General features: G+C 36.3%; 1 protein-coding gene across 3 annotated transcripts in view; it reads left to right on the forward strand.

Moving 5' to 3' along the window:
• TMTC2 (transmembrane O-mannosyltransferase targeting cadherins 2) overlaps positions 1–27,422 on the forward strand; it is a 557,542-nt gene that overhangs the window by 247,674 nt on the left and 282,446 nt on the right. For all 3 annotated transcript variants that reach the window (XM_007503110.3, XM_001364263.4, XM_056798579.1), the window contains one exon: positions 16,668–17,496. In XM_007503110.3, coding sequence (XP_007503172.2) covers positions 16,668–17,496 — 829 coding nt within the window. The remainder of the gene's footprint in view (positions 1–16,667; positions 17,497–27,422) is intronic.

Genomic DNA, 27,422 nt, shown 5'->3' on the forward strand with positions numbered 1-27,422 from the left:
CATTTTATAGATGAAAAAATGAAGCCAAAAGGGTTAAATGACTTGCCCAGGGTCACACAGCTAGTAAGTGTCAAAAGGCTGAATTTGTACTTGGGTGTTCCTGATTCCAGACCCAGCTCTCTATCCACTGTACCACCTTGCTGCCCATTTATTTGGAGTATGACTTTTTGGATCATGAGATTTCTTTTTCAGTTTATGTGGCAACATTCCGATGATTATTATCATAGCAATTTTAGCAGTTAGGGCTGGAGGTGTTTAGTAACAGACAAGTAAGATACTCTCTTTATACCAAGTCTCTACTTTTCAAATGTGGCTTTAATCAATACTTTCATCTTTCTTTCACTTTGGAGCAGACCAGCTTTGAGAGAGAACAATGAAGGGAATGGACTATGCTTGTCAGACACTAAGAGAATCTTTACCTTTGTGTTTGGCATTTGGAACTCTTCATCTCTTTGCCCCTTCATACCTTTGCATTGTCTTTACACTTTACTCCCTCTGCAAACTCTATAATCCATCTAGTAGCCTTGGTCCACTTTGCGTTCCTCTCATATGACATGCCATCTTCTGACGCCCTGCCTTTTAGCAACCATCCTACTTCCTGCAGCATCTTCTTTCCTCACTTCCAGCTCTCAGGTGACATGATTTCTAAGACTCACCCACTGTCCTACCTTTTGTGGGTACCTGTTCCCTCATCACAAATGCCTTCCTTTCAAGACTACTTTCTCTCTTAATTTTTATAGACCATATAATTTATATATATGCAAACATATAATATATAATATAAATATATAATATGCAACAAAATATATAAATATGTCATGTACAAATATACAGATATATGTATAAATATAATACAGAATATAAATATATAATATACAACACATATGTAAATATATCACATATAAAGATACAAATATATTATATATAAACACAATGTAGAATATAAACATATAAATATACTATGTATAAATATAAAAATGTATAATGAATATAATATAATATATTATATAGAATAATATTTATATAACATATAACACAAACATATGAATATAGAATATATAACTACATAATATAATATAGAGTATGAATATGTAAACATGTCATATATAAACATTATATAAATATATAAATATAATATAGAAGAGAAACATATAATATAAATATATTATATATAAACATATACCATAGAATCAAGTCACTTGCCTACCCCTTACTACTCTTCTGTCTTGGGAAAAATTCTTAATATTGTCTCTAAAACATAAGATAAAGATTTAAAAAATAAATAAATGCTTGGAACTGTCTGGCTTTGACTCCTTTTTAGAAGATACAGCTGCCTCATCATAATTCCGATTCTCTTTGTCAAGGGAAAGGAATTGCTCTCTTTAGAAAGTTCATTAAATATTCATAAATCAAAATCACTTTGATTCTTTCGTATTTGGATCTAGGACTTATCCACCTCTACCAGTGTCACAAACCTGTCCTTCCAACCTCCCAAGTTGCCTTAGGATGAAAGAATATCTCCCTCTGACCTTTTGTTGGCTCTGCCCTTCCCGAATTTAATTTGAGGCCTTATTTTAAAATTGTTTGGAGGGAAATGTTGAGAGAGGTCAGCTGAATGATTCTTCTTCCCTGCCATCTTGGCTCCATCTCTCTTGTGAAGGGAAAAATCAATCAGTCAATCAATAAACAAGTATTAAGTGCCTACTATGTTGCAGGCACTGTGTAAAATGCTAGGGATACAAAAACAAAGGAAAAGACAGTCTTGCCCTGACAGTCTAATGGTAGAAACAACCAAACAAACATATATGTACAAGCCAAAAGGGAAAACAGACAAACTGCAATGTCTCTTTGGGACTGAATTTCCCATAAGCTCTTCTCTGAGAGCCTCCACAAACTGCATGCAGAAGAATCAATCTTTCACAAATTTGGCCGTGTTATATTACATCTCTATTTTCCCTTGGTATGTAGATGCATGCCAAAGGACTGCAGGTAAGACTTTAAATTAAGTATCAAATTTCCATGGCTGATTTCTATTCAGTATCTTCCAAGATTTTTTAAGTGTGGAAAAAAACAACAACTCTAAAACTTTGCAATGTAAAATGTAAAATGTCTTTTTGAAAAAATGAAAATAGAGTTTTAATTGCAGGTAAAAAAATCAATTTACGTAAAAACCCTTGAAACTTACTGAACTTGTCAATTAATCATGGTCTATGAAAATATCTTCTCAGCCTTTTGATACAACCACATTATTTTTAAAAAAAATAAATCAAAGCCAGTCTAATCTTTAGAAGAACTGACAAATGTATTGAGGTTTAAACTTTTAAAATATATTTTCTCCCTTTCTTCTTCTGCTTTATAAACAAGTTCTAGGCAGACAACTCTTGTATTGCAAGGAAAAGAGATGTGATTATTTCTATGGTGATGCTTGTTTTGCAGGGTGAGGTTTGGGGGAACAGGTGGAAAATATGGTGACATCAGCCCTCAGGTACTTTTCTAGGGGAAAATTCACATGTCTTTTAAGATGTAGGTGATAACTGAGCCTTTGCAGAACTGGGACCATGGACCAGTGTACCAGGCTGTTTTCTTCACTAGAATTATAGAGAAGCTTAGGAAATTTAGTGTTAGCTATAAAATGTGTATTAGGAAAAGTAATACAGAAGAGTGTGGGAAAACACTGAGGTCTGCTTGCACTAAGAATTAATGTCAACTTGTTTCTGAATTAGCATCCTTTTACCAAATGAAAACACCAAGTTTGGCAAAAAAGAAATTAAATTTAGGTTTTATGTTAAATATGAGAGTTCTATAGTAATATTGTGGTAGTAGATTTAAGGTTATTATAACTTAAGTCAAAAATGACTTTAGTAGCTTTATTTATAAGGAGGTAGAAAGAATGAAAATGGAAAAAGGTAGCTAAATAGACAGGTTTTAACAAGTCTACTAACCCTTCTCAGATGAAGGGAGACTTAGCCTGGCAGGGGCTCCCCCATGTCCAGTGTTCTGTTCAGCTAGAGTTCTACCAATGCAGCTTCCTCCAAAGCCATAGCCTGAATCTCTGGAACCAATCTCTCCAGAAGCCAGGAAAGGAAGGCTATTTTAGTAGGTGACTTGCGAACTCTCTTACTTAGTGTTAAATAGGAGTGTTTAAGTTTTTGACTAATGAAAAGTTGCTGATTGATAGACAAAGAAAGTTTGATTCACTCTTCACAATACCCAATATTCACAGTTTACACAAATAAGTTATTTCTTTAAGACAGTGCATTAGGGGGCAGCTGGGTGGCTCAGTAGATTAAGAGCCAGGTCTAAGACAAGAGGTCCTGGATTCAAACATGACTTTAGATGCTTCCTAGCTCTGTGACCCTGGGCAAAGTGCTTAACTTCAGTTGCCTAGCCCTTAACACTCTTCTATCTTCTCTGTGTGTGCATACTGCTTATTAAGAAAAAAAAATAAGGGGGGGGGGCACCTGGGTAGCTCAGTGGATTGAGAGCCAGGCCTAGAGACAGGAGGTCATAGGTTCAAATCTGGCCTCAGACACTTCCCAGCTGTGTGACCCTGGGCAAGTCACTTGACCCCCATTGCCTAGCCCTTACCACTTTTCTGCCTTGGAGCCAATACACAGTATTGACTCCAAGACGGAAGGTAAGTGTTTAAATTAAAAAAAAAAAGGGTCAACTAGGTGGCTCAGTGAATTGAGAGTCAGGCCTGGAGATGGGATGTCTTGTATTTTAATGTGTCTTCAGACACTTCATAGCTATATATCCTCTAGGTAAGTTACTTCACTTCCCCAGTATTGATTCTGTGATGGAAGGGAAATGTGAAAAAATTGTGTTAATGTATCTTTCCAAGATCAAGTATTTTCATAATGGAAAAATTGAAATATGATAGAATATAGCAAGGTTTGTGGGAAATTGATCCTTTTTATGCAGTGTGAGGAAGCTCTCAGAGAATACTATATAAGGAATATTGTCTCAAAGAGATTTAGGTTTATTCTTGTTGCTTGTGCATATTTACTTATGGATTATATAATATAGTAAATATTTAAGTGCCTGTTATGTTACAGGCTTTGTGCTAGAGACAACAATAAGAAAAAGGGACAGTTTTTACCCTCAAGGAACTTACAATTTAATGGAAGATGACAGCATACAAAAAGAAGATGAAAAGATATGATTGGTGCCTAGTGAGGGTTAAGAGGACGGGGAGTAAGCAATTACATGGCACCTACTATGTGCCAGGCACTGTACTAAGAGATGTACAAACATCAACTCCTTTGATTTTCAAAACAAATTCCATTTCACAGTTGAGGAAACTGAGGCAAACTAAGGTTAAATGACATACACAGCACTATGCAGCTAGTAAGGCTGCATTTGGACCCAAATTCTCCTGACTCTAGGTCCAGCCCTCTATCCCCCCGAGCCTTTTAAGTTGAGGGAGGTCACAGTGTTCTTTGGAGTAGAAGCCAAGCAGAGATTCCAACAGAAAACTGCATTACTAGGAAGCTATGAGTCCCTTATAAAAAACGATTTTGGGAGGAATTAATGTTCCATTTTCTAGCCCTCCAATCAGAGAGAAGCGGAAACTGAGACTGAGCTGAGAAAGTGTGGAATATTAAATCCTGACTTGTTCTGTGCAGGGAAGAGATTTTAAGGGAAATGAACTGCTATGAGTATTTAGGAGGTAATCAGATGATCATTAAGAACTTATTATCTTTGCCAAGCCAGACACTAGGTGTTGGAAAAAATGATATGCATTCTTACATTGTATCATAGAAAATGTGTCCATATAAATATATATGAAAAGTGTGTGTGTGTGTGTGTGTGTGTGTGTGTGTGTGTGTGTGTGTAAAGTTGGGGTGGGGGTGTAGGCACTAGCCGCAGGGTTGGAAGGTGGGATGTGGGAAGCCTTAGGTAGGTAGGGGTGCTTGAATTGAGTTTGAAGGAGGCCATGGATTCTTAGAGGATACAAAGAGAAGGATGTGAATTCCTCTAAAAATCCTGGTGATTGACAATGGAATGTCTTGTGTGAGAAATGGCAGGAAGACAGTTTAGCTGGATTGTAGTGTTAACGGGAATATTAAATGATGAGTTTGCAGGGAAAAAAAGAGCCTGGAATCATATTTTAAAGACCCTTTTAGTGCCAGACAAAGGAGCTTGTGTTTGATTCTATAGAGAAGACAGCTTCTGGAAGGTATTGGGCGTGGTGGCTCATGTGGCCAGACTTGTGTTGTAAGAAGTTCACTTGGCAGCTTTATAAAGGATAGGCTAGAATGGAGAGGGACTTGGGGCAGAGAAATCTGCTGGGAGACTATTGAAATGTTCCAGGTGAGAGGTAACAATAGCCTGAATTACAATGGAGTGAGGAGAAGGGGTCATGTTTGAGAGATGTAGAGGTGGAATTGTTCTGACCTAGTAACAAGTTGACTGTCCAGAATGATGGGAAGGTGGGATCAGGGTCTCCACATAATTCATCCGAAGGGGTTATTAGCTTTTATATATGAAAACAGGAAACAATGGTAGCTGATGAAGTATTAAGGAGGAGATGTAGTTTTAAATAAATACATAGAAGATTCATGTGCAAATATATGTCATCAGTATCTGCATTTGACCAATTTGACTAATTTAAATGCCAAACACATAAAAATTATAAAGTTTTTAATTCTGCTCTGTTTGTGAGAAATGTAACTTATTTAAAAGAAGTAGGAAGAGAGAGGAATAATCATTTAAATAGAGCCAATCATGTAGCAGCCACAGTAGTAAGTACTTTACAAACATTATCTCATTTGATCCTTTTTTGCTCTCTCTTCTTAAACTAAAATTTATTTTTATATGTAGATTCAATTTTCATAACATTTTCTCTAACATTTCGTGATCCATCCTCTCTCTCCCACCTTCTCCCCTCCCTAAGACTAAAAGTAACATGATATAGATTATGGATGTATTATAATATAATAAAATATATATTTCCACGTTCATCTTGTTGTGGAAGAAGATACATATTGCTTTCAAAAGAGAAAAATTCATGGAAGAAATAAGGTAAAGAATGGCATGCTTCAGTCTGCATTCATATTTCATCAGTTTCTTTGATCATGGTAGCTACTCTTTTTCATCGTGAGTCCCTTGGGCTTGCCCTGGATCCTTGTGTTGCTGATAATAGTTATTTTATTTATATTTGACAGACAGACATTATTGTTGTTACTATGTACAATTTTCTCCTGGTTCTGTTCATTTCACTTTGCAACATTTCATATAAGTCCTTCCAGGTCTTTTTGTAATCGTCTTGTTTGTCATTTCTTATGACATAAAAAATCTCATCACAATCATATGTCATAATTTGTTCAGCCATTCCCCAATTAATGGGCATTCTTTCAGTTTCTAGTTCTTTGTAACCATAAAAAGAGCTGCTATAATGTTTTTTTGTACAATTAGGTCCTTTCTCTCTATCTTAGATCTCTTTGGTATAGAGATCAAGTAGTAGGGTAAAAGGTATGCAGAGTTTTATGGATCTTTGAGCATGGTTTCAAATTCCTCTCCAGAATGATTGTAGCACTTCGCAGCTCCACCAACAGTGTACTAGTATCCCAATTTTCCTATATCCCTTCCAACATTTATCATTTTCCTCATGAGATCATTATAACAACCCTAATAATAACAAAAATTTTAAAAAACGTACTTAGTGCCTACTATGTGCCAGGCACTGTATTAAACACTTAACAAATATTATCTCATTTGATCCTCTTAACAACCCTGTAGATGAAGATGCTATTATTACTCCATTTTATAATTGAAATTTCAAAGAGTTATAGTGACTTGCCCAGGGTCACATAGCAATTAAGTATCTGAGCAGTTAATGGCTATAGTTTTATTTAAGACTATATTTACAATTTCACTATCCTCAACTTCAATACACACACACACACACACACACACACACATACACACACACATGCACATGCACTTTAAAAAAGGTCAAAACTTGAAATATTACTGTTACCTTGGTCATTCATAACTTAATTATATGTTGCATTCCTTGTCTTTAGAAGTATTCATTCATAACTTAATTATATGCTGTATTCCTTATCTTTAGATGTATTCAATTTATATTTCAATGGAGTAGATTTCAATAGAAATCAACACATTTTAAATGTCTATTATGTTTAAGGCACTGTTCTAAGTGCTGGAGATACAAAATTAAAAAAAAAAGAAGACAACTTCCTGTTGACAAGGCATTTACAGTGAGTGAAGGGAATGAAGACTTAATATTTGATACAGAGCCAGCACGGAGTAGGCAATAGAGAGCTGGCTCCAGAGTCAGAAAAATCTAGACTGAAGTTTTGCCTCTGATACATACTGGCTTTGAGACCCTGGGCAAGTCTTTTGTTCTAGAGGACTCAAGACTGGAGGCTGTAGAAAAGTTGCTGCCTGCATTGATGGAGGCGCTTCTTCCTTAGAACAGTCTCTATCCCTATTTTGGATGTAAAATTAGATTAGGACTAGGTTGGAGAGGTGGGCTGGCAAGATATTCAGGTACAAAAAAGTTGTCTTTTTATGGGTTACAATTTAATAGGATGCTAATTTTTTCAAATGAGAGGGATTGTGACAACATAGAAGCCTGTTCAGTGCCCAGACATTGGCAAGAGCTTACAGTGTCTCAGGCACTTCCCCTCACTTAAAATGTGGTTTAAACTCATAGCCTTCTGCTGTACTTGAGTCCGGTTTCCCTTTTGAGTCTTACACACATTTCAGATTACTTCCCTTGGCTGCCTCTGATGTGACAGACAGCAAAGAAACCTGCTCAGGCTGACCTCCAATGTGACTTCCTTTCTACCCTTCCTTTCCTTTGTTATATCCCTTCCTCACCCCCCCCCCCCCCCCCGCAAGCCTCCCAGGTCCAAATCTGTTTCCTAATAGAAACTTAAAGATCCTTCTGCTTCTTCCCATTTCTTGCAGTTTTTTCTTTCATTATTTTTCAAGGCATAAATTTCCAATTTTCCTTTTTACAGAAAAATCCTTTTTATAGCAGATTACCTTGGCCCTAATCCAAAATATAAAAATGGAATTTTGCTGCATGTGCACAACAGAATTATTTCTCAGTATTAATCTTTTTTATTCAGTATTGCACTTTCCATTTATCTTCTCCAAATGGGTAATTTCTTCTTTATGTAATGGAAGAGCCATAGTTATTGTAATTTGTTTCCCAAATCAAATTATGAAAGCTTTTCCCAATGCTTCTATTTTCTGTTAGTTATTTTTATTGAAGAAGGGGAATTCTAGAAATTTTAAGGTTTGAAATGAATGGAATTTCAGAGCCAGAGATCTAAAGATATATAGTTTTTCTTTGATTAGGATGAGGATAGGAATAATTGATGATGATGATGATGATGAGAGCAGTTAGCTTTTATATAATGTTGTAAAGTTTGTACTGTGTTTTATATGTGTTACCTTGATTCCTTCTCAGGAAAACTTGTGTTGTAGACCTTCTTATTATCCCCATTTTATAGATAAGGAAACTGAACCTAAGAAGATCACATAGCTAATAAGAATGTTCTTCTAAGGTAGGATTTGAACTCAAGTCTTTCTTATCTCTCACTGTTTACTTCTCTCCTTAGCCACATAGAATACACAGGGAAAGGTACTCACAACTGGCATCAGAGAATGAAAAGATCATTAATTTAGATATGGAAAGAATTATAGAGGCCAATGAGTACAGAAAAGGACAGGGAGGAAAAGAGAGATTAAGTAATTTGTCCAGTGTCACACTGCCAGTGAATGATTGAGCCAAGATTTGAACTCCGAAGCCCAGCACTTCATCCATTATGTCACCTCACTGCACCTACTCATTTCATTTAACTGTAAAGTCCTGGACATTTGAGAACGAGAGGGCTGACAAAATGTTGTGCCACTAATAATATAGAGGAAAACTGGCTAAAATTCCATGGTGCGTTCTCTCAGTTTATCAGAAATAAGCGAACACTCTCAAGAACATTTTCTCCTGACCAAAGTCATTTGATTGCAGCCATTTAGTATAAGGTAACTTTTTTCAAACTTCAAAGGATTCGTTTCAAACTGGGAAACATCGTACATCTTGGTTTCCTACATCTCAGTTGTGGTTTCAAGGCATCCTTTCTCCTCAGTCTCGACCGTCTGTTATCTTTATTTCTATACTTTGCTAATACGTCCAAAGGCCCTTTTATTGCTATTTTATTTTCTCTGGTTTTTTCTCTGTTTTTTCTTTGCTCGCCCTGAATTATTCTTTGAGCCAGACATTTATAAACTTTTGCTCATAATTTATTTATGTAATCTTTCAAACAAGATGGTGTTAATATATTATATGCTACACATTAAAGAAAGACATATGGGATTCTGAATATAAATTGTGAGAAACCCATATTCTCCTATTGAATCAAAGTCAGAAAAGCCTGAATAATTTTCTTAGGGCTTATTGGGCTTTGCAAAAGTACTTTCTTACCGTAAAATGGAAACATCTAAAAGAAAATAAGGCGAAAAAAAAACATCAACTAACTGCAGGCATTTTGCTTTGCCAGCAAAAAATAGAGTAAAGTAAATATCTATTTATCCTAGAAATATTTTCACTGTCACTTTGGGCAAAATCATGGACACAAACTTATTTCTCATTCTTCCACTCCACCTCATTTACTCTCTTCTCTTCACCTCCCACATCTAAGACACCAAGTGTCCTCGTGGGTCACAAATTCTCCCACCTTGACAAAACTCTTAAATTTGAAGATCAAGGAAAGCTGTAAAAGTAGCAAGACAGCAGCTGCTGCCAACAGTCTTGAGGACATGTCGTACCTACCGTTTATTCTCCTACTCGGTATCTGTCTGTAGGCAGTGGATAAAAAGAGAGACACCCAGAATTTCCAGGCTAGTGTTTCTTATTCTTGTGTTGCAGAAATGAGTGTCTGGAAGGAGGGAGAACAAGGAAACTAGGTGACAACTTTTGATGTTAGAAGAGTATAACCTTGGAATCTCTGGTATTATCTGAAAGGCTTTCTTATTGTTTCTTTGTTCTCCCATGACATATGTGTTCATGGGTAGCACAGAATGGTCAGGTGCTTCTAGAGGGATAGAATGCCAGGCCTAGAATCAGGAACATTCATCTTTATGAGTTCAAATCTGACCTCAGTGACTAATTGGTGGTTGGCAAGTCACTTTACCCTGTTTGTCTCAGTTTTCTTATCTATAAAATGTGTTAGAAAAAATAATTGCATGACTTTTTTCCAAGAAAATCTCAAATGAAGTCACAACGAGTCAGTTACAAACAAAGTGAGCTAGAGAAGGAAGTAGCAAACCATTCCAGTATCATTGCTGAGAAGTGCCTGAAAAATGACTAAGTAGCAAAAAAAGAAAATAAATAAAACTAAGAACAAAAAACTGGTTGTGATAGTCCCATTCCCTCTGAAGAAAGAAGAGTAGGGAAAAACAGAATGCAGGAAAGGAATTCTACCAGCTTCTGCATGTACCTTAATATAGTATATTCAGGATTATCATGATCAGTGTATTCAAGTATAGTCTATTTCCTCAGATTCGTACATTCCTAACAGATATATCTCTCTTTGTTTAACATCTGAATTCCTGAAGATAGAGAAGAGGGACGTATCCTATGGCAAGCTGCACGGTCTCAGTAACAGCAAACATGGAAGGGTTTTTCCCTGTCGCAAGAAGAGTGACTAATATGTTGGATACTACATGTAGAATGAGAAAGTCTGGTCCAACTCCAACATCCCCATGTAGAAGTCCCCTAAGCAATATTTCTTGAATCAGTAATTACTCAATGCAACTTTGCTAATCAGTTCTCTTTGGGAAATCAAACTCATGTCTACTTAGCAAAATATATTGACTATTGTAATAGTGGGATAGACAGAAGGGACTTTAAAATGCTGGAAACAGGAAACCAGCTGCTGGAGGGAACTGATTACGGTGTAGCCACTTCCTCCTTCCTCCACCAAGGCTAGACAACTTTAATGGAGTCTGGAACTGACCAAAAGTGAGTCAACCCCTCCCCAATTTCTTCTTTGATTTGGAAATCCTCCCTCCTATTACAAAACTTAGAGACAGTCTTCTGTATACTAAATGGCTAATTTATTTCTTGGGAAAGAAAGCTAGGGAGAGAGAGGGGTAGAGGGAAGAGATGAGAGGCACTTTAATGTCTTTTTCCTACTAACAACTGTTGAAGGCTTTTGTCACAAAGTCTCTTCAGAGAAATGGTTGGATTTTCCCCAAGAGAAAGTGAGTTTAAATCAGCAGAGGTCTTCAGTGGGCAAGAACTTCTTCTGCTCAGCCTGGTAGAAAGGGTATTAGAAAAGCAACTCTCCTCCTTAGCTCTTTTAGAGTCTCTGGTGAGAGAGTGAGTGAGTGAGTGACCAGGCTCAGTTCTGGCCAACAGTTTTCTCCTCCTTTGAATCTTCCAATAGAATTTTCAGTTCTCCTTTCCCCTGCTGGCTGCATGTTCCATCTGCCTCTCCTGAGTCAATCTTCATTAAATCTCATCTTTCCCTCTGCTTTGGACCATTTCTCTTGGCTACGCTAGGCAATATGAAAATTTAATTGTTTTATATGAGGTAGAGGTACAGTATATAGGGTACCAGCCAGGGAGTCAGAAAGACCCCAGTTCAAATCCTGTCTTAGATATTTATTGATTATAGAAACCTAGGCAAGATACTTAATCTCTATGTGCCTTGATTTTTTGGACAGTAACATGCAGATAATAATAGACTTACTTTACAGAATCAATGTGTGGATCAAATGAAATAATATTTATGAAGTCAGTAGGATAGTGCCTGGCACATAGTAGATATTTTTAAAATGCTTATTTCCTTTCTGCCTTAATATAATAGTCAAAAATATTCCAGTATAATTCAGTTGAATTTAACAGCATTTGTTAGACATTCACCAGATGTAAGAGACTATGGCATCATCTAATTCAGTTTATGATAATTTATCTTTCAAGTGTAACATATAAATATCTACAATACTCTATATTTTGTGTGAATGTGTATGAGGGATACATCTGCACTTAATCCCTCTATGTACTCTTTTTTTTTTCCTCCCATCCATTTACGCAGAGTTCTGAAACGTGATTTAGATCTTCTAAAGAAAGGGCAAGGAAGAAGCATTAATTAGGCACCCACTTTGTGCCAGGCACTATATTAAGTGCTTTCCACTTCCTTTTCCCCCTTGAAGTCTGGCTTTGATCTCAACCAGTGTTTTTGAAAGATCGCCATATTAGACTTCTTTTTTCTCCCTTTAAAACCTTGTCTTATCTTTGTTGGAACTCTTAATTGTGGCCTTTGTGATTCTCTTCTGATTTAATTCTCCTTTAATGTTCTCAACTCCTCTTTCTCAGTATACTCCATTCCAATGTGTACAAAGTATTCCAATACTGTCTTCTGTCTTCCATGTGTCCATAATTAAGCATTTACCAGTATTTAGTTCTTAACTGTCTACTCTTTGCTAACTTATCTCCAGTGAAGATCTCTCACCAGAGTTCCATTCTCAGATTGTCTAATGCCTCCTGTCAGATGTTTCACTCATTTCCCCATAACTAACACAATATTGTAGTATTTCAATTAGAAATTGCCTAGTTTCTTATGATATACCCATTGAAAATAGAGATATATGGACCTAAGGAATAGTGTAGTTTGGTAGATTCATAATGAATGACTCACTGAAAGATTGGTAATTAATAGGTTATTGATTTTTTTTGAGCAGCCTTATGGATTTTCCGTGTGTGTTTGTGTGTGTGTGTGTGTGTGTGTGTGTGTGTGTGTATGTGTTGAATCATTGATATTTTTTTATTCCAGATAAGACAAATAAAAAATTGGGTAGGAAGTAGAACTGAGAGAATGTAGTATGACAAAGTTGGGATTCAATATCCCTTGACAGGCTAGACTCTATAAGATATCTTTGATAGGGATAAATGTGAAATTTTACAAGGGAGTCAAAAGACCAACAGCACATCCTTAATAGGGAAAGCAAAAATTTATATGAAGATCTTAGGGATTAAAAAAAACAAACAAACCTTACCTTCCATCTTAAAATTGATACAAGTATTGCTTCTAAGGCATAAGAGAGGTAAGGACTAGGCAACTGGAATTAAGTGACTTACCCAGGGTGACACAGCGAGGAAGTGTCTGAGATCTGATTTGAACCTAAGTCCTCCTAATTCTAGGCCTGACACTATTCACTGAGCCACCTTGATCTCAGAGATTTGATGAACTGTAAACTCAATATGAATCAACAGCATGAAGAGTGGGAATCTAATTTTATGTTTAATTAGAATCTTAATGTCTAGGACAAGAGAAGTTACAACACTGTTATACTCTAGGTTAGACCATATAAGAAGAAATGTGTACACAAGCATTTTTATTTTCCTAAAAGGAAGGAAGGAAGCCTGGTCAGCCAAAGTGTTATTTATTTTAATTTTATTTTAAACTAGCGATTTGACACTTTCATTTTATTTGATCTAGTAACTGTAATCAACTATCTCTCTTCTGATTACTTAGCTTAGCAGAGATACAATGTGATCTAGGGTGTTGGAGGGAGCAGAACAAGCACACACAAAGACATGGAATCAGGAGAGTTTGACTGAATCCTAGCTTTGTCACCTTTGGTTTATGCGATCTTAGACAAGTGATTTTCTTTTGGTGAGTTTCAGTTTCTTTCCCTGTAAAATGTGAGGCTTTAACTAAATGGTCTATACGGTTCCTTTTAGTTTAAGATGTTACTATTCTCCTATTGTGTTAAAAGAAATAAACAGAATGTTCTCAGAAAAACAACAACAACAACAACAACCTGTAAAGATTTCTATTAACTGATGTGAAGCAAAGTGAGTAAAATTAGGAGAATGTTGTACACAGGAATAATATTGTATGATAATCAAGTGTGAATGACTTAGCTATTCTCAGCAACATAATGCTCCAAGACAATTCCAAAAGACTCCTGATGAAAAATGCCATCCCTCTCCAAAGAAAGAACTGATGACATTTGAATGGAGATCGAAGCATACTATTTATTACTTAATTTTTTATGTTTTTTTGGTTTGTGTTTTCCTTTACATGACTAATATGGAAATATTTTGCATGATCACACATGTATAATATCTATCAAATTATGCCTTCTTAATAAGGGGAGGAAAAGTAGGAAGGGAGAGAATTTGGATCTCAAAATTTTAAAAAATGAATCTTAAGTGTTTTTACATGTAATTGGGAAAATAAAATATAAAAGGATAAGGAATAAAAAGATATTATGATTCTAATAGAATGATTTTAATACCTATGAAAGCCTTCCTTATATTATATGGGCAGATTATGCTAAAGACTTTGGCAGGTAGAACTCCCATAGTTTATCTATAAGGAAAGGACAAATGCATTAGAAAATATCTCTCTTTTGGGCTCCCAGAATACTTTGTAGCTCTTTTATTAACTTCTTTTAAAAAGTTAGTTTAAAAATTAACTTTATTAACAAGACCCTATTGTGTGTGTACATGTGCTCAAAAACATTTATATGCTATTTATGTTTATGTATAGGATATAAAAGGACAGTTAAGTGGCACAAAGGATACAGAGTCAGAAAGACTCATCTTTGTGAGTTCAAATATGGCCTCAGAAACTTACTCTGTGTATGACCCTGGACAAATCACCTGATCCTGTTTTCCTCAGTTTCCTTAGCTGTAAAATGATCTGGAGAAGCAAATGGTGAATGACTCCAGTGTCTTTGTGAGTTACACATGACTGAAAATGGCTGAACAACAATACATGTGCAAACACATGGATACAGATGCACATATACACATCTATATACATTGTATGCGTTTATAACACATATATACCCATGTAGCCATGCATGTGCTGCTCTAATAGAAACACATTCATCAGGATATTTATGCTACCTTGGATCCCTTTCCACACTTGGCACAGTGTTTCACTCAGTGTGGGTGAAAGAATGAAAAAGCAGTTATTGGTGACTATGTTCCTAATGCTGTGCTAATCTCTAGGGATTCACAGATCATCCTGTCATGGAGATCCATTGTGAGTTGATGGATGGGAGGCAGTGCTGTGCAGTAGAAAGAGTACTGACTAGAATCAGGGCACAGGTTCAAATCCTGTCATGGATGATTATTTCCTGTATGACCTTAGAAAAGTCACTTCTTAATTTCTTAGGGCTTTAGTTTTCTCATTTCAGAAATGAGGGTTTTTGGATTCTATTACCTCTGAGGTTCCTTCCAATTCTAGATTTGTCTCTAAGCGATCACCCTAGTGCAAATATCAATAATGTGAAAATAGGTCTTGATCAATGACACATGTAAAACTCAGTGGAACTGTGTGCTGGCTGTGAGAGGGGATTGGGGGGAGGGGAGGGAAAGAACATGAATTACATAACCATGAAAAAATATTCTAAATTAATTCATTAAATAAAATATTTTTAAAAACCCCACCAATTCTAGATCTAAGAATCTGTTTCCTTATCGATAAAACAAGGTGGGGTGGCCTCTACAGTTTATTGCCTAGCTCTAGGATGAAAGATAAATGAGAGATGAGAGAGAGAGAGAGAGAGAGAGAGAGAGAGAGAGAGAGAGAGACAGACAGACAGACAGACAGACAGACAGACAGACAGACAGAGACAGAGCGAGAATAGATAGATAATATATAAGAGACTGATGTCTTTTATATGTCTATATAATATGTCTATGTATAAGACACACACTCTATAGGAGTGGTGATAGTATTAATTTGCTAACTGTGACCAGAACAAGAAGTAAAAGGGGGACTGGAGGGGGGCATTAAGGATGGATAGCAAGATGACCGAGGTAGACAAGATAAACTGTATTGGCCATAAAGCATAGTCCAGTGGTCTGTTTTAAGGCTTGAGGCTGCCCACATGAGTGTACTTTCAGACACTTTCCACTAGCAGCTTAATCACAAGGTGGTTGGTTGGTGCTAATACTTTCCTAAGGACGAATGAAGGGCAGAGGAATGAGGAGAAGGGGAAGGGTTTGATGTTTTCCTGCACTAAGTAAACATTTGCAGTACAAGATAAAATAAAACAAATGTTGGAATGAACAAATGAATTAATGGAGAACAGGGTTACCCTTTCCCCTCTCTTAGATCCCCCCCCTTTTCTGCCTGAAATAGTTGGAGGAAGCTATTTTTTCATTTAGCAAAATGCAAATCAAACCTTATTAGCCCCCCAAAATTTGAGGTGCAAAGGCATATGGGAGTTGTTATTAAGATGAGCAAGTAGAGAACCCGGAAAATCTTTAAAATCTTTCATTTGCCTGGTATAGACGACAATATGGGGCACTTTGTAAGCTCAGCTGGGAGATTGAAGACTGGATGCAAGGAGGTAGGATTCTCAGAGAAGGCTTGCTGGTCAGACCACCTGGGCTGTCAAGACCCAACCCTCTTGAGCATGGACCTTTCACTTTTACCTGAAAGACAAATTAAAATAAACAGAAAAGAAGATTCTGATAAAATACTCTTGGTGAACAGGGAAGCCATAGTAGCTTTCTAACAGATGGAATGAAATAATCCTTTTGGAACGTAATGGTGTGTTTTTAATTGTTACAAAGCATAATTCAGCTTTGTAACTGAATATAAGGAATAAAAAATTGCTTGCCTTCCATTAAAAATGATTTTTCTGTCTTTTTCTTTCAGAGGAAGAATGTGCCTCTTTTCCTCAGTGTTGGCTTACTGACTTTTTGGGGGACCTCACTTCTGGGGGCCCGTCTCTACTGGATGGGGAACAAGCCACCAAGCTTCTCCAACTCAGATAATCCTGCAGCTGATTCAGACAGTGTGGTGGCACGCACTCTGACCTTCCTCTACCTGCCAACCAAGAACCTCTGGCTGTTGTTATGCCCAGATACCCTCAGCTTCGACTGGTCCATGGATGCAGTGCCATTGATAAAAACCATCTGTGACTGGAGAAACCTCCACACTGTGGCCTTCTATACAGGACTCTTTCTCCTTGCCTACTTCAGCCTGAGGAACCCAAGCACCAAGAGAGAGTGCAATGGAAAAGCTATCCCCAATGGCAAGCAGAATGTGAATGGGCACAGCTGCCAGTCAGACACAGAGTACCAAGACTCTGAGCCTAAGCCCAGCTTTGCAGAAAAAGTAGAAAATGGCATTAAAAACCATGTCCCCCAGCAGCCATCACTTCCTTCCACAGAGAACATCGTTGTCCTGTCGCTGTCTTTGTTAATAGTCCCCTTTGTCCCTGCCACAAATTTGTTTTTTTACGTTGGCTTTGTAATCGCAGAGCGAGTGCTGTATATTCCTAGTATGGGCTTTTGCCTCTTAATTACAGTAGGGGCCCGAGCCCTGTATGTCAAAGCCCAAAAACGTTTTCTCAAGAATTTAATTTTTTATGCCACAGGTGCACTAATTGTTTTTTATGGGCTCAAGACTGCCATCAGGAATGGGGACTGGCAGAATGAAGAGATGCTATATAGGTCGGGAATAAAAGTCAACCCAGCAAAAGGTAATCTTTCATTCATTCATTCATCCATTGAAAAATATGATTTGTCTGTCTTGTCCTGACTGTTTTTTTTTTGTTACATTTAAAGAAGAAAGAAAGAAAATATTTGCTTTCATTTCTTTTTATATCCAAGTTTCCCTTCTAAACCAGATGGATTATAAACCAGATTGATAGTCATTTGATATTCCTATAATTCAAATACGGAGCTGTTCTCCCATGGTCCTGAATAAGCTTGCTCAAAGTGGATGAGACCTTTATGGAATTTGGAGATCATCAAGAGGCATTGCCTCTTGAATCAAAGAACTCCAGTTTGCCTCCTTCCTCTGACTTTGGACAAACCGTTGGTCCTCAATTTTTTAATTTGTAAAATTTGTAAACCTGATTTCTGAGATTCCTTTCAAGCCTAGATCTATGATCTCATGAACATTTCTAACCTTAGTTTCCTCATCTGTCGGTATGCCTGGCACAAGTTGTTCACTCATTCCTGACTCTTCATGACCCCATTTTGGGGGTTTTCTTGTCAAAGATACTAGAGTTGTTTGCCATTTCCTTCTCTGGCTCATCTGACAGATGAGGAAACTGAGACAGACAGGATTAAGTGACTTGCCCAGAGTCACACAGCTAGTTAGTGTCTGAAGCCAGATTTATATACTGTGACCCTCCCAATCCCAGGTCTGACAATATATCCATCGAGTTACCTCACTGCCCTGCCTGGCACATAGTAGGCACTTCATGAATGTTTCTTGATTGATTGATGTAGTCTGGATGTTCTCTGATATCTCTCCTGGCTCTAGAATGAAGACTATAATTCTAGAAAGATCCTTTCATATATACTAAAAGTTACTATTAAAATTCATTATAGTGCTTTTGATTACAAAGCATCATTTGCAGTGTTAACAATGAGACACATAGCAATGTCTTGACAGGATTTGGATCTAAAACTGTCCCAGGTTTTTTGAAATTCTGTTTCCAGGTGTCAGAGTGCCTATGTGACAGAGATTAGTCTCCAGTGGTTTTCTAACAGATAGAATAATTAAGGTGTTGCCAAATTCTTCTGAAGTTGCTATAATTTAAGAATTACTTTTTGCTTGGGGGAGCTGATTCACTTATTATGTAGCAAAAGGGCTGTTGGGCATTTGAACTTTTTCCCAGTTTGGAAAAGGAAGTCAACTCATCTTAGCATCCATAGCTAGAACGACAACAAAACATGAATCTGGATTTAGAATGATCAGCCTCTTTTATTATGGGTTACTCTTGTTTGGGGAATTAAAGGATAATGAAACTAGGAAGCAATGCAATGAAATCCACTGTTTCCACTGCCGAAAACCAGCTTCATCAATGAGGCCAAAAGCTCTTATTCTTCATGAGCCTTTTAAAAATCTTAAAGCAGTTCTCTATGCATTTATGCTTCATGATTTGGGGTGTTTGCCATCTTAAGTTACATGAATGTTTGGGAAACACAAAGGTATTTTCTTAGATATTAAATTCAGCAATTTTTTCCTTTTAATATGTCCAAGACAGCTTTGTATAGTAGAAGGAATGCTGAATATATTGTCAGGAGAACTGGGCTCAGATTTTAACAGACTTAACTATGTGACCTTGGGCAGATCACTTAACATTTTCAAACCTTTCCTCATCAGTTAAATGGGAATAATAATACTCTTACTGTCTGCTTCAGGCAGTTAGGTTGCACAGTGGTTAGAGTAATGAGTCTGGAGTTAGTAAGACTCATTTTTCTGAGTTCAAATCTGGTCACAGCCAGACCCTGAGCAAGCCGCTTAATCCTGTTTGCCTTGATTTCTTCATCTGTAAAATGAGCTGGAGAAAAATGGCAAACCATTCCAGTATCTTTGCCTAGAAAACCCCAGACAAGGTCATGAAGAGTTGGACATGACTGAAACAAGTGAACAATTCTATCCACCTTTCAAAGCTTTTGCTGTATATATGGAGACTGAAGGAGAAGTATGGAATATTTTGTAAAAATTCAAGTACTATGTGGGATATTCCAAAAATCTGCATATAGTTTTAAGCTTTAATAACCATAAACTCTACAACTAAGGCATGGGGTCACCCTGTATGTAAATGTGAATTTTAACAACCATTCTTTATTTTTTTTCAAATCTTACCTTTCATCATGGAATCAATACTAAATTTTTGGTTCTAAGGTAGAAGAGTGATAAGGACTAGGCAATTGGGGGGTTAAGTGACTTGCCCAGGATCTCACAAATAAGAAGTGTCTGAGGTTAGATTTGAACCCCAAACTTCTTGTCTCTAAACCTGACTTTCAATCCACTGAGTCAACTTTAAAATCATTTTTACTCAAAAGAGGTAGTAGGGGAGTGGACAGGGAGCTGTTCTCAGAGCTGAGTTTAAATCCTGCCTTTAATGGCTTCTGTTCTGGCTGGGTGAGATTGGGCAAATCACTCACCCCATCATTTTCCCCAGGTAATTTTCTGAGACTTCAGGTTACAGAGAATGTTGATAGTCTGTGTTAGCTGAAGAAGTTACCATCTGAGAGCTCCATTGCTGATGGAATCACAGCCCTGGACCCAAGAGAAAAAAAAATACTCCAATAAATCTGCTGGCTCATAAATATTTGAAGACTTTAATTATACAGGGAGCCATGCTTTCTGGGTGAGTCTTTAGTTCATGTCCATATTGCTTTCCCCACTTGATAGGACAGTACATTCAAGATAGTGCCTCATTCTCAAATGGCTAACAAACGAAAGGAAAGCCCCCGAGAAAATCAGCTTTGGCAGGTTCAGTTGGCAAACATAACTGTTTTCTTAAGCAGCACTTCTAATTGCCCACACTCCTATAGAGTTGATTAAAGGAAAATAGATAGCAAGGATTCCAAAGGAGAGCCCAGGCACTTAAAAGGGGCCAGTGTTTACCATTACTGAGCACTGCCTGGAAAAAATAGACTTCCTGTGGCTTTGCTCATTAGTGAGTTCTGCCCAGGTTATTGATCATCTGAGCTCAAACCCAACTACAAAAAAAAAGTCATTGAGTTGGCTGTGAAATGTGATCCCTTTGAAAATGTTATGTGAGTATGTCAATCAAGGGCCTTCCCTTTACTTAGCAGCTACTTTTCTGTAATTCATTTGGCAGATAAGACATTTTGGTCACATTACTTGGACTCTGAGATGCTTTCCAACTTAGAGATTTCATGACACTATGATATACTCAAGGAAACAAAAAAAATCTCATATAAATTACGTTACAATTCCTGGATCCTTGGTTAATGATGATACTGCATCGGATTTTGTCTAATTATGTTAACTATGCCTAAATTATGTGGAAATGTAAATGAGATATTGCTGCTTTTCTTTGTTGAGTCAGTTGCCTGACTTATTCATTCTGCTAACAGAATAAACCAAGTGCTCCATCTCCAAAATGCGTTGACGTAATAAAAACAACACTGGATTCAGAATCAGAGGATCTTGGTTGAATCTCAGCTCTGCCACTTACTAGCCTTGTGAACACTGGGAAAGCCCCTTCTCTTCCAGGGGGCTCTTTTCCTTTACCTATTATAGAAAGAGATTAGGAAAAATAAGCTCCAAGATGTCTTCCAGTTGCAAATATTTATAGCTCTAACTTGTATCTTCTATATCAGTGATAGGTGCCCTATAATATTTAATAAATTCTATTAGTGTATGTGAATGTATAACATATATATGTTTGTATGTTTATATATGCACATACACATGTATGTCTATATATGCATGTTTTATATGTATATTTCTATATGTATTTAGATAGGTATATGTGTTTTATGCATGTGCTTATATGTGTGTGTAAATGCTATCATTTTAATTTTCTTTACCAAGTGCCAGGCATTTTGTTATGTTCTTTAAAATTATCTCATTTAATACTCTGGGGGAGTAAAATGGACATAATATTAGCACCTACTCCCCTAGAGTATTAAATGAGATAATAATTTTAAAGAACACAGCAAAATGCCTGAGGCAAACAGAGGTCAACAAAGTGACTTGCCCAGGGTTATAGATATTGTGTCTGAAACTAGATTTGAACTCACATCTTCCTAAGCTTGGTTGAGTACTTTATTATACCAACTAGCTCTACCTTTATCCCTCTGTCCTACTTTCCCCTCTTCCTCCTCCTCCTTTTTCTTTCTTTTTAAAAAAATCCTTACTTTTTGTCTTAGTAACAACTCAAAAGACCAAGGCAATTGGAGTTAATTGACTTGTCTGAGGTCACAAAGTTAGGTAGTACCTGAGGCCAGATTTGAACCCAGGTACTCTTAGTTTCAGGCTTGACATTTTATCCCCTGAGCTACCTCACTGCCCTCTTTCTCTTTTTATTTTTCTGTCTCTGTCTTCACACATAAGCCTGTACATGCATGTATGTATGAATAACTGTTAATTGCTGCCTTGCCTCAAAGAAAGTCAGGTGTGTATCCTGGGATCCCAAGAAAAGGTAGAAAACATGTTCCCTGCTCAGGAGATACTTAAAACTTAACTAGAGAAGTGACTTAGACTGCCAAAGAAGTTGAGGGAAACACATAGCCCATGTGAGTGGTGGATAACTTGGTATCTCTCGTGTCTAAGATATTTCAAAGTGAAAGCCTGCATAGATCCTGGGGGGCTGCCTTGATACATCATGCTGGAAAGGTCTCATTTTGGACGTGATGACCATCTTCTGTAACATAAACTTCCATTTTGATATTAGGTTAGTTCTTTAAAAGCTTGATGTTTCCATTTCTCTTACCATAAAAATGGGGGTGATGGTGCTGGCCACTGGGACATTTTCCAATGGAGCTATTCCCTGAGACTAAATCAGATGCTTCTGGAACCAATGGCACTGGTGCTCGCCATGTTTGGCATCATCAAGGACATGGTGAATGCCACTGGTTTTTTATGTTATCTGAGGCAATCTGGACGAAATGTAAGAATCTATACAGGGAAGAATCTGGGATTTGGAGCAATGTTTTCAAACTGATTTTGGTTACCTTGGTTTATTCTATAAATATTTTTCATCAACCTACAAAGCACCTAGTTATTCTCTTTAATGGCAATCTTCCTGAAGAGTTAATCCAAGCCTCTAACATACGTCTATAAATTGATCTTCAAATATATCTTATATATAACATTATATATATATTTATATATATATTTCATATAACATTTCATTGCTTGATTTCTTTTTTGGGGTTTTGAAAGTGTAAGTGGATTTTGCAGACATCATGCTATTTCCTGTAAAAGAACAAGATTTTAAGCTACCTAACCCATCAGGGCGCAGGTCTTTGATTTTCTTGTGCATTGTGTTGGATGGGCCATTCATTCATTCTACACATGCTGCTATCTGGCCTTCTTTGGGACGCCTGGATCCAGGTAACAATGGCCAGTCATTAGCAGATTGCATACAAATAGTTAGGAGGTAAAATTTGTATTAAATAACCACCACTGAGTGTGGATAGTTGAGGAATGATCACTGATTTTAGACTTCTCAAGCCACAAGTACCGCCTCATTAGCTAAAAGCAATTATCAAGGAAATACTAGACAAAGTTGATTACTATACCTCGGTAGTGTCTAAATGGCTGTTTATATTTTGGCATTTTTGTTCGAGGTAGAGGGGAATTTTCTCTTTGTTTACTGGAGTAATGAAGAGGCCACAGAATCTATGGAATTTTCATTCCTTTTTTTAATGAGTGGTTGAGATAATGAAATTGGACTAGCATTTGTAAGAGGAAAAAAAATTCCAAGTACATAACAGAGCTTTCCATGGTAATGAATATCCTGATTGACGAATTGCAGGAGTAGCATTCCTACGGCAAAATATTATTATGTGGCTGATATGAAATCTGAACTACTCCTGAAATTACATTTTTGTTATATGCATCTCCTAAATCAGCTATAAAATCTTTATTTGCCCTATATTGGATGACCTATAAGTTGGTTTATAAATAGTTAAATAAACTAAAGCATAAAAAACAACCAACACCCCCCTCAAATATGGCAGAACTTCAAAAAGGAAACCACTCTCTAATTTCACATGTGTCTTGCATTCATTCGAGACTTTGCCTGTGTCAGTTGGAACAAGCTGAAAGACAATGCTCTTCTAGTGTCTAAAATCCCCAGGATTATGAAGTGACCATGTTAATTAATTAGAAACCCATTCACAGAAAGAGGTAGAGTCAGTGAGGTAGAGAGAGAGAAATCTTCAATGTTAGAAAGGCTTGACTTCAAGATCTGTCTGACAAATGTGGGCTGTGGAATCCAGGGCAGGGCAGCTAGCCTCCTAGAATCCATGTAGCTCTCCAAAACCTTTAGTAAGAGAAGAATCAACTTGTATTGATAACGGAATAGTCTCACTAAGTGAGCTTTCTAAACTCATGAAATCCCAAGCCTCCTCTCCCCCCTGAAAATGTTTATAGTTATCATGGATAAAGGTAAACTATAAATTGGAAGGACAACTGGTTAGTTAGCTAATTAAGGTCTAATTTAGGGTCAGACTGTCAGTAATTTCCCCCTTACTATTTATAGAGCCATTAGTGATTTTTACTAACAATGACATATTTGAATTTTCATGGGAATATTTTCCTTTTATGACATCAGCATGTAATGACAGGAAGTCAGTGGGCTCCTGGGAAATGTAGTTCAAAGAACTTGACATAAAACTTTAATTTATTAACTTGCTAATGTTTGGATCAATCATATCTAAGAATTTGCTTTTTTAGCATGGATATATATGTATGTGTGTGTGTGTCTATATGTCCTAACTGACATCAAAGACACTAAAGTGAATGAAGAAGCATTATTTTGCTAATCTTGGAGAAATCATGTAAATTAAAATAATTACTAGTCCCATTTTACAGATAAACCTGAAACAGATAAGTTAAGATGTAGATAATAAATGCTTAGCAAATATTCAATGGATGGTGGCTGAATCAATTATGAAAGAAGGTAGAAAGGAGTTCTTCCCCCCCCCCCCCCCCGCTTTAGTTACTGATATGGATGCCACAGAATCTTAAGAATTTTCATTTCCTTTTTTAAAATGAGTGCTTGAGATAATGGAATTGTACTCAGAAGAGTTAGTTGAGTGGCAAATTTGTAAGAAAATCCAAGATTTTCTGATTTTTATTCAAGATTTTATTGAAAAGAGTAGGTATTTTTAACCTTTTCTGCATTTTGGATCCTTCTCAGTCTATTGAATTCTATGGATTCCTTTTCAGAATAATACTTCTAAATGGGTAAAATAAGTATATGTAATTACAAAGGATGTCACTTCTATTGAAATAAGAATGCATTTTTTTCTACATACAATTTTTATGAGCCCAATGAAATTTGGACTCCATATTAAGAACCTCTATCCTAGAGTATTCAATATATGACATTTACTTTTGCTTTCTGTATAGTTATAAAATATGACACTAATTACAGATGAGTTTTATTTTATTTTAACCCTTACCTTCCATCTTAGAATCAATACTGTGTATTGGTTCCAAGGCAGAGGAGCAGTGAAGGCTAGGCAATGGGGGTTAAGTGACTTGCTCAGGGTCACGTAGGTGGGAAGTGTCTGGGATAACATTTGAACCCAGGACTCTATCCTATCTTGAACCACTGAGACTCCTAGCTTCCCTCTACAGATAAGTTTCACATAGTTTCAAGTTCCATATATATTCCTAGAAAAGTCAGATTCATTAACAACTTCAAAATACATACACACACATATATTATTAGATTTATAATTTTACTTTTAAGAATAATTTAAAATTCAAATAAAATTCAAACCAATAGGGAAGTACAATCACTAAGGATTTTATATCTCAATTTTTTTTCAAATAAATATTCCCTTTCAGATGTATAAAACTTATCTGATAAGCCAGTTTTGGTATTATAAGGTTAAATATAGCCTCATAATTTGTATTTATGTAAAAAATAATGTCATTCACTGGCTGAAAAACATTTAACACTTATTTACTTAAAAAAAGACAATTCAATCAGTAAGGGAACCCTGTGTTAGATTTGCAAAGGCTGGTTGGGCTGAAGTGAAAGGAAGATATAAAGTTCAGTTGACATATTGAAGGCTGGGAAGTTTTAAGGATAATTTTTACTTTCAAAAGACTCATTGCTATATTTGGTAATCCTATTAAGAGGTATATTCTAATATGGATTGGGAGGAAAATATCATGAGCTAAACTTCAATTTCCATAGAATATGATGCTAAGAGACTTCTTTATATTTTTTCTTTTGAATGAAAGGAGGAAGAGGAATAATGGAAGCAGGGAGATACCACAGAGCAGGTTATTTTTCCTATACCTTAAAGAGAACAATTTAATAGAATTTTAGAGTTAGAAGGGATCTGAGAAATTGTGGTGTTCAACCTAGGGATCTTCTATATGACATCCTAACTAAAAAAAAAAAATATATATATATATGTAATAAAATACATATAAATATATATTTATATATATAAATATATATAAATACATAAAAATATATAAAATACATATACATATATATATAATAAAATACACAAAATAAGATATAGTATATAAAAAACAAAAATTAAAACAAATAATTTTTTAAAAATAAAAAATAAAAATAAAGGAAAAAAATAAAATAAAATAAAGATTGAAAAAAATATATGACATCCCAAATAATTGGTCATACAAGTCTCTGCATGACAGTCACTAGGGAAAGTGAGTGCACTTCTTGCTCAGATAGCACATACTACTTTGTTGCTGTTTGGTTGTGACCCCATTTGGGGTTTTCTTGGCAGAGATACTGGAGTGGCTTACCATTTTCTTCTCCAGCCCATTTTTATAGATGAGAAAACTGAGGCAAATAGAGTTAAGTGACCTGTCCAGAGATATATAGGAATTAAGTATCCAAGGCTGGATTTGAACTCAGGACTTCCTGACTCAAGGCTCAGAGCTCTCTCCACTTCACCACCTAGCTACCATGACATTCCTTTTTAGGGAAACTATAGTCATTAGAATCTTTTTTCCTTACATTGAGTTTACATCTACCTCACCACTATTTCCACCTATTCTGGCTCATGGGGCTAAAGAGAATGAACCTAATTCTGCCCAAATAAAAGTATTTCTCTGAGGTGCCGAGGCTAAGTGTTTGGTGCTTATAAAAAAACATGTAGTAATGCTTTTTAGTAGAGATCCTGTGAACTTAAAATTGAAAAACAACAAAGCTTCCAGGACTAGAAGAACCCAAACAAGCTTGCCAGGAGCTGCTATCAGCTATTTTGCAGCCTGGAAATCTCAAGTGAGTTTACTGGATTGGGTACCTCATTGAATCCCTGGTTCTAAAAGAAAAGATAATGGAGCAAGTCCACAAATATTTCTGAAAGCACACTGAATTTCATTGGAAGATTTGTTAGAAAGCTAAGTGGCCCTGTTTTAAATAGAGATTTTTGTTTTAAATAATTATCTCATATAATATTTCTGATTAGTATCTAATAAGAATTAGTTATGCAAATTATGATGCTGTGGCTTAATTATAAAGGTTTTTATTGATTTGAGATAATTGAATTTCTTAGGCTCCATTCTTCAGAAGAGAATTGGTTGAATAATCTAAATAATAATCTAAATAATATAAACTATTAAGAGTACCAACTGCAATCATGCCAAATGCATTTGGTAAAACCATAGGTATAAATATCTGAGAAGACGAATGGATAGTGAAGGATTGCTTCACAGATAATCATGGCTTCTTCCACTAACTAGTTTTTAGGAAGAACTGTGTATTCGTGGGTGGTAAATATTCAGGGAATCTTATGTTTAATTCCCATTTGTTCTTGTAGATAATTTAGAAAATTAAAAACTTTAAAATTGCATTTGGAAATTACTTCCAGAGTAATTAAAAACAACAGCAAACTCTTACCTTCCATCTTAGAATCAATACTATGTATTGGCTCCAGGGCAAATAGAGATAACAGCCAGGCAATG

Source organism: Monodelphis domestica, chromosome 5 (genome assembly GCF_027887165.1).
Source record: "Monodelphis domestica isolate mMonDom1 chromosome 5, mMonDom1.pri, whole genome shotgun sequence".
NCBI classification, from domain to species: Eukaryota; Metazoa; Chordata; class Mammalia; order Didelphimorphia; family Didelphidae; genus Monodelphis; species Monodelphis domestica.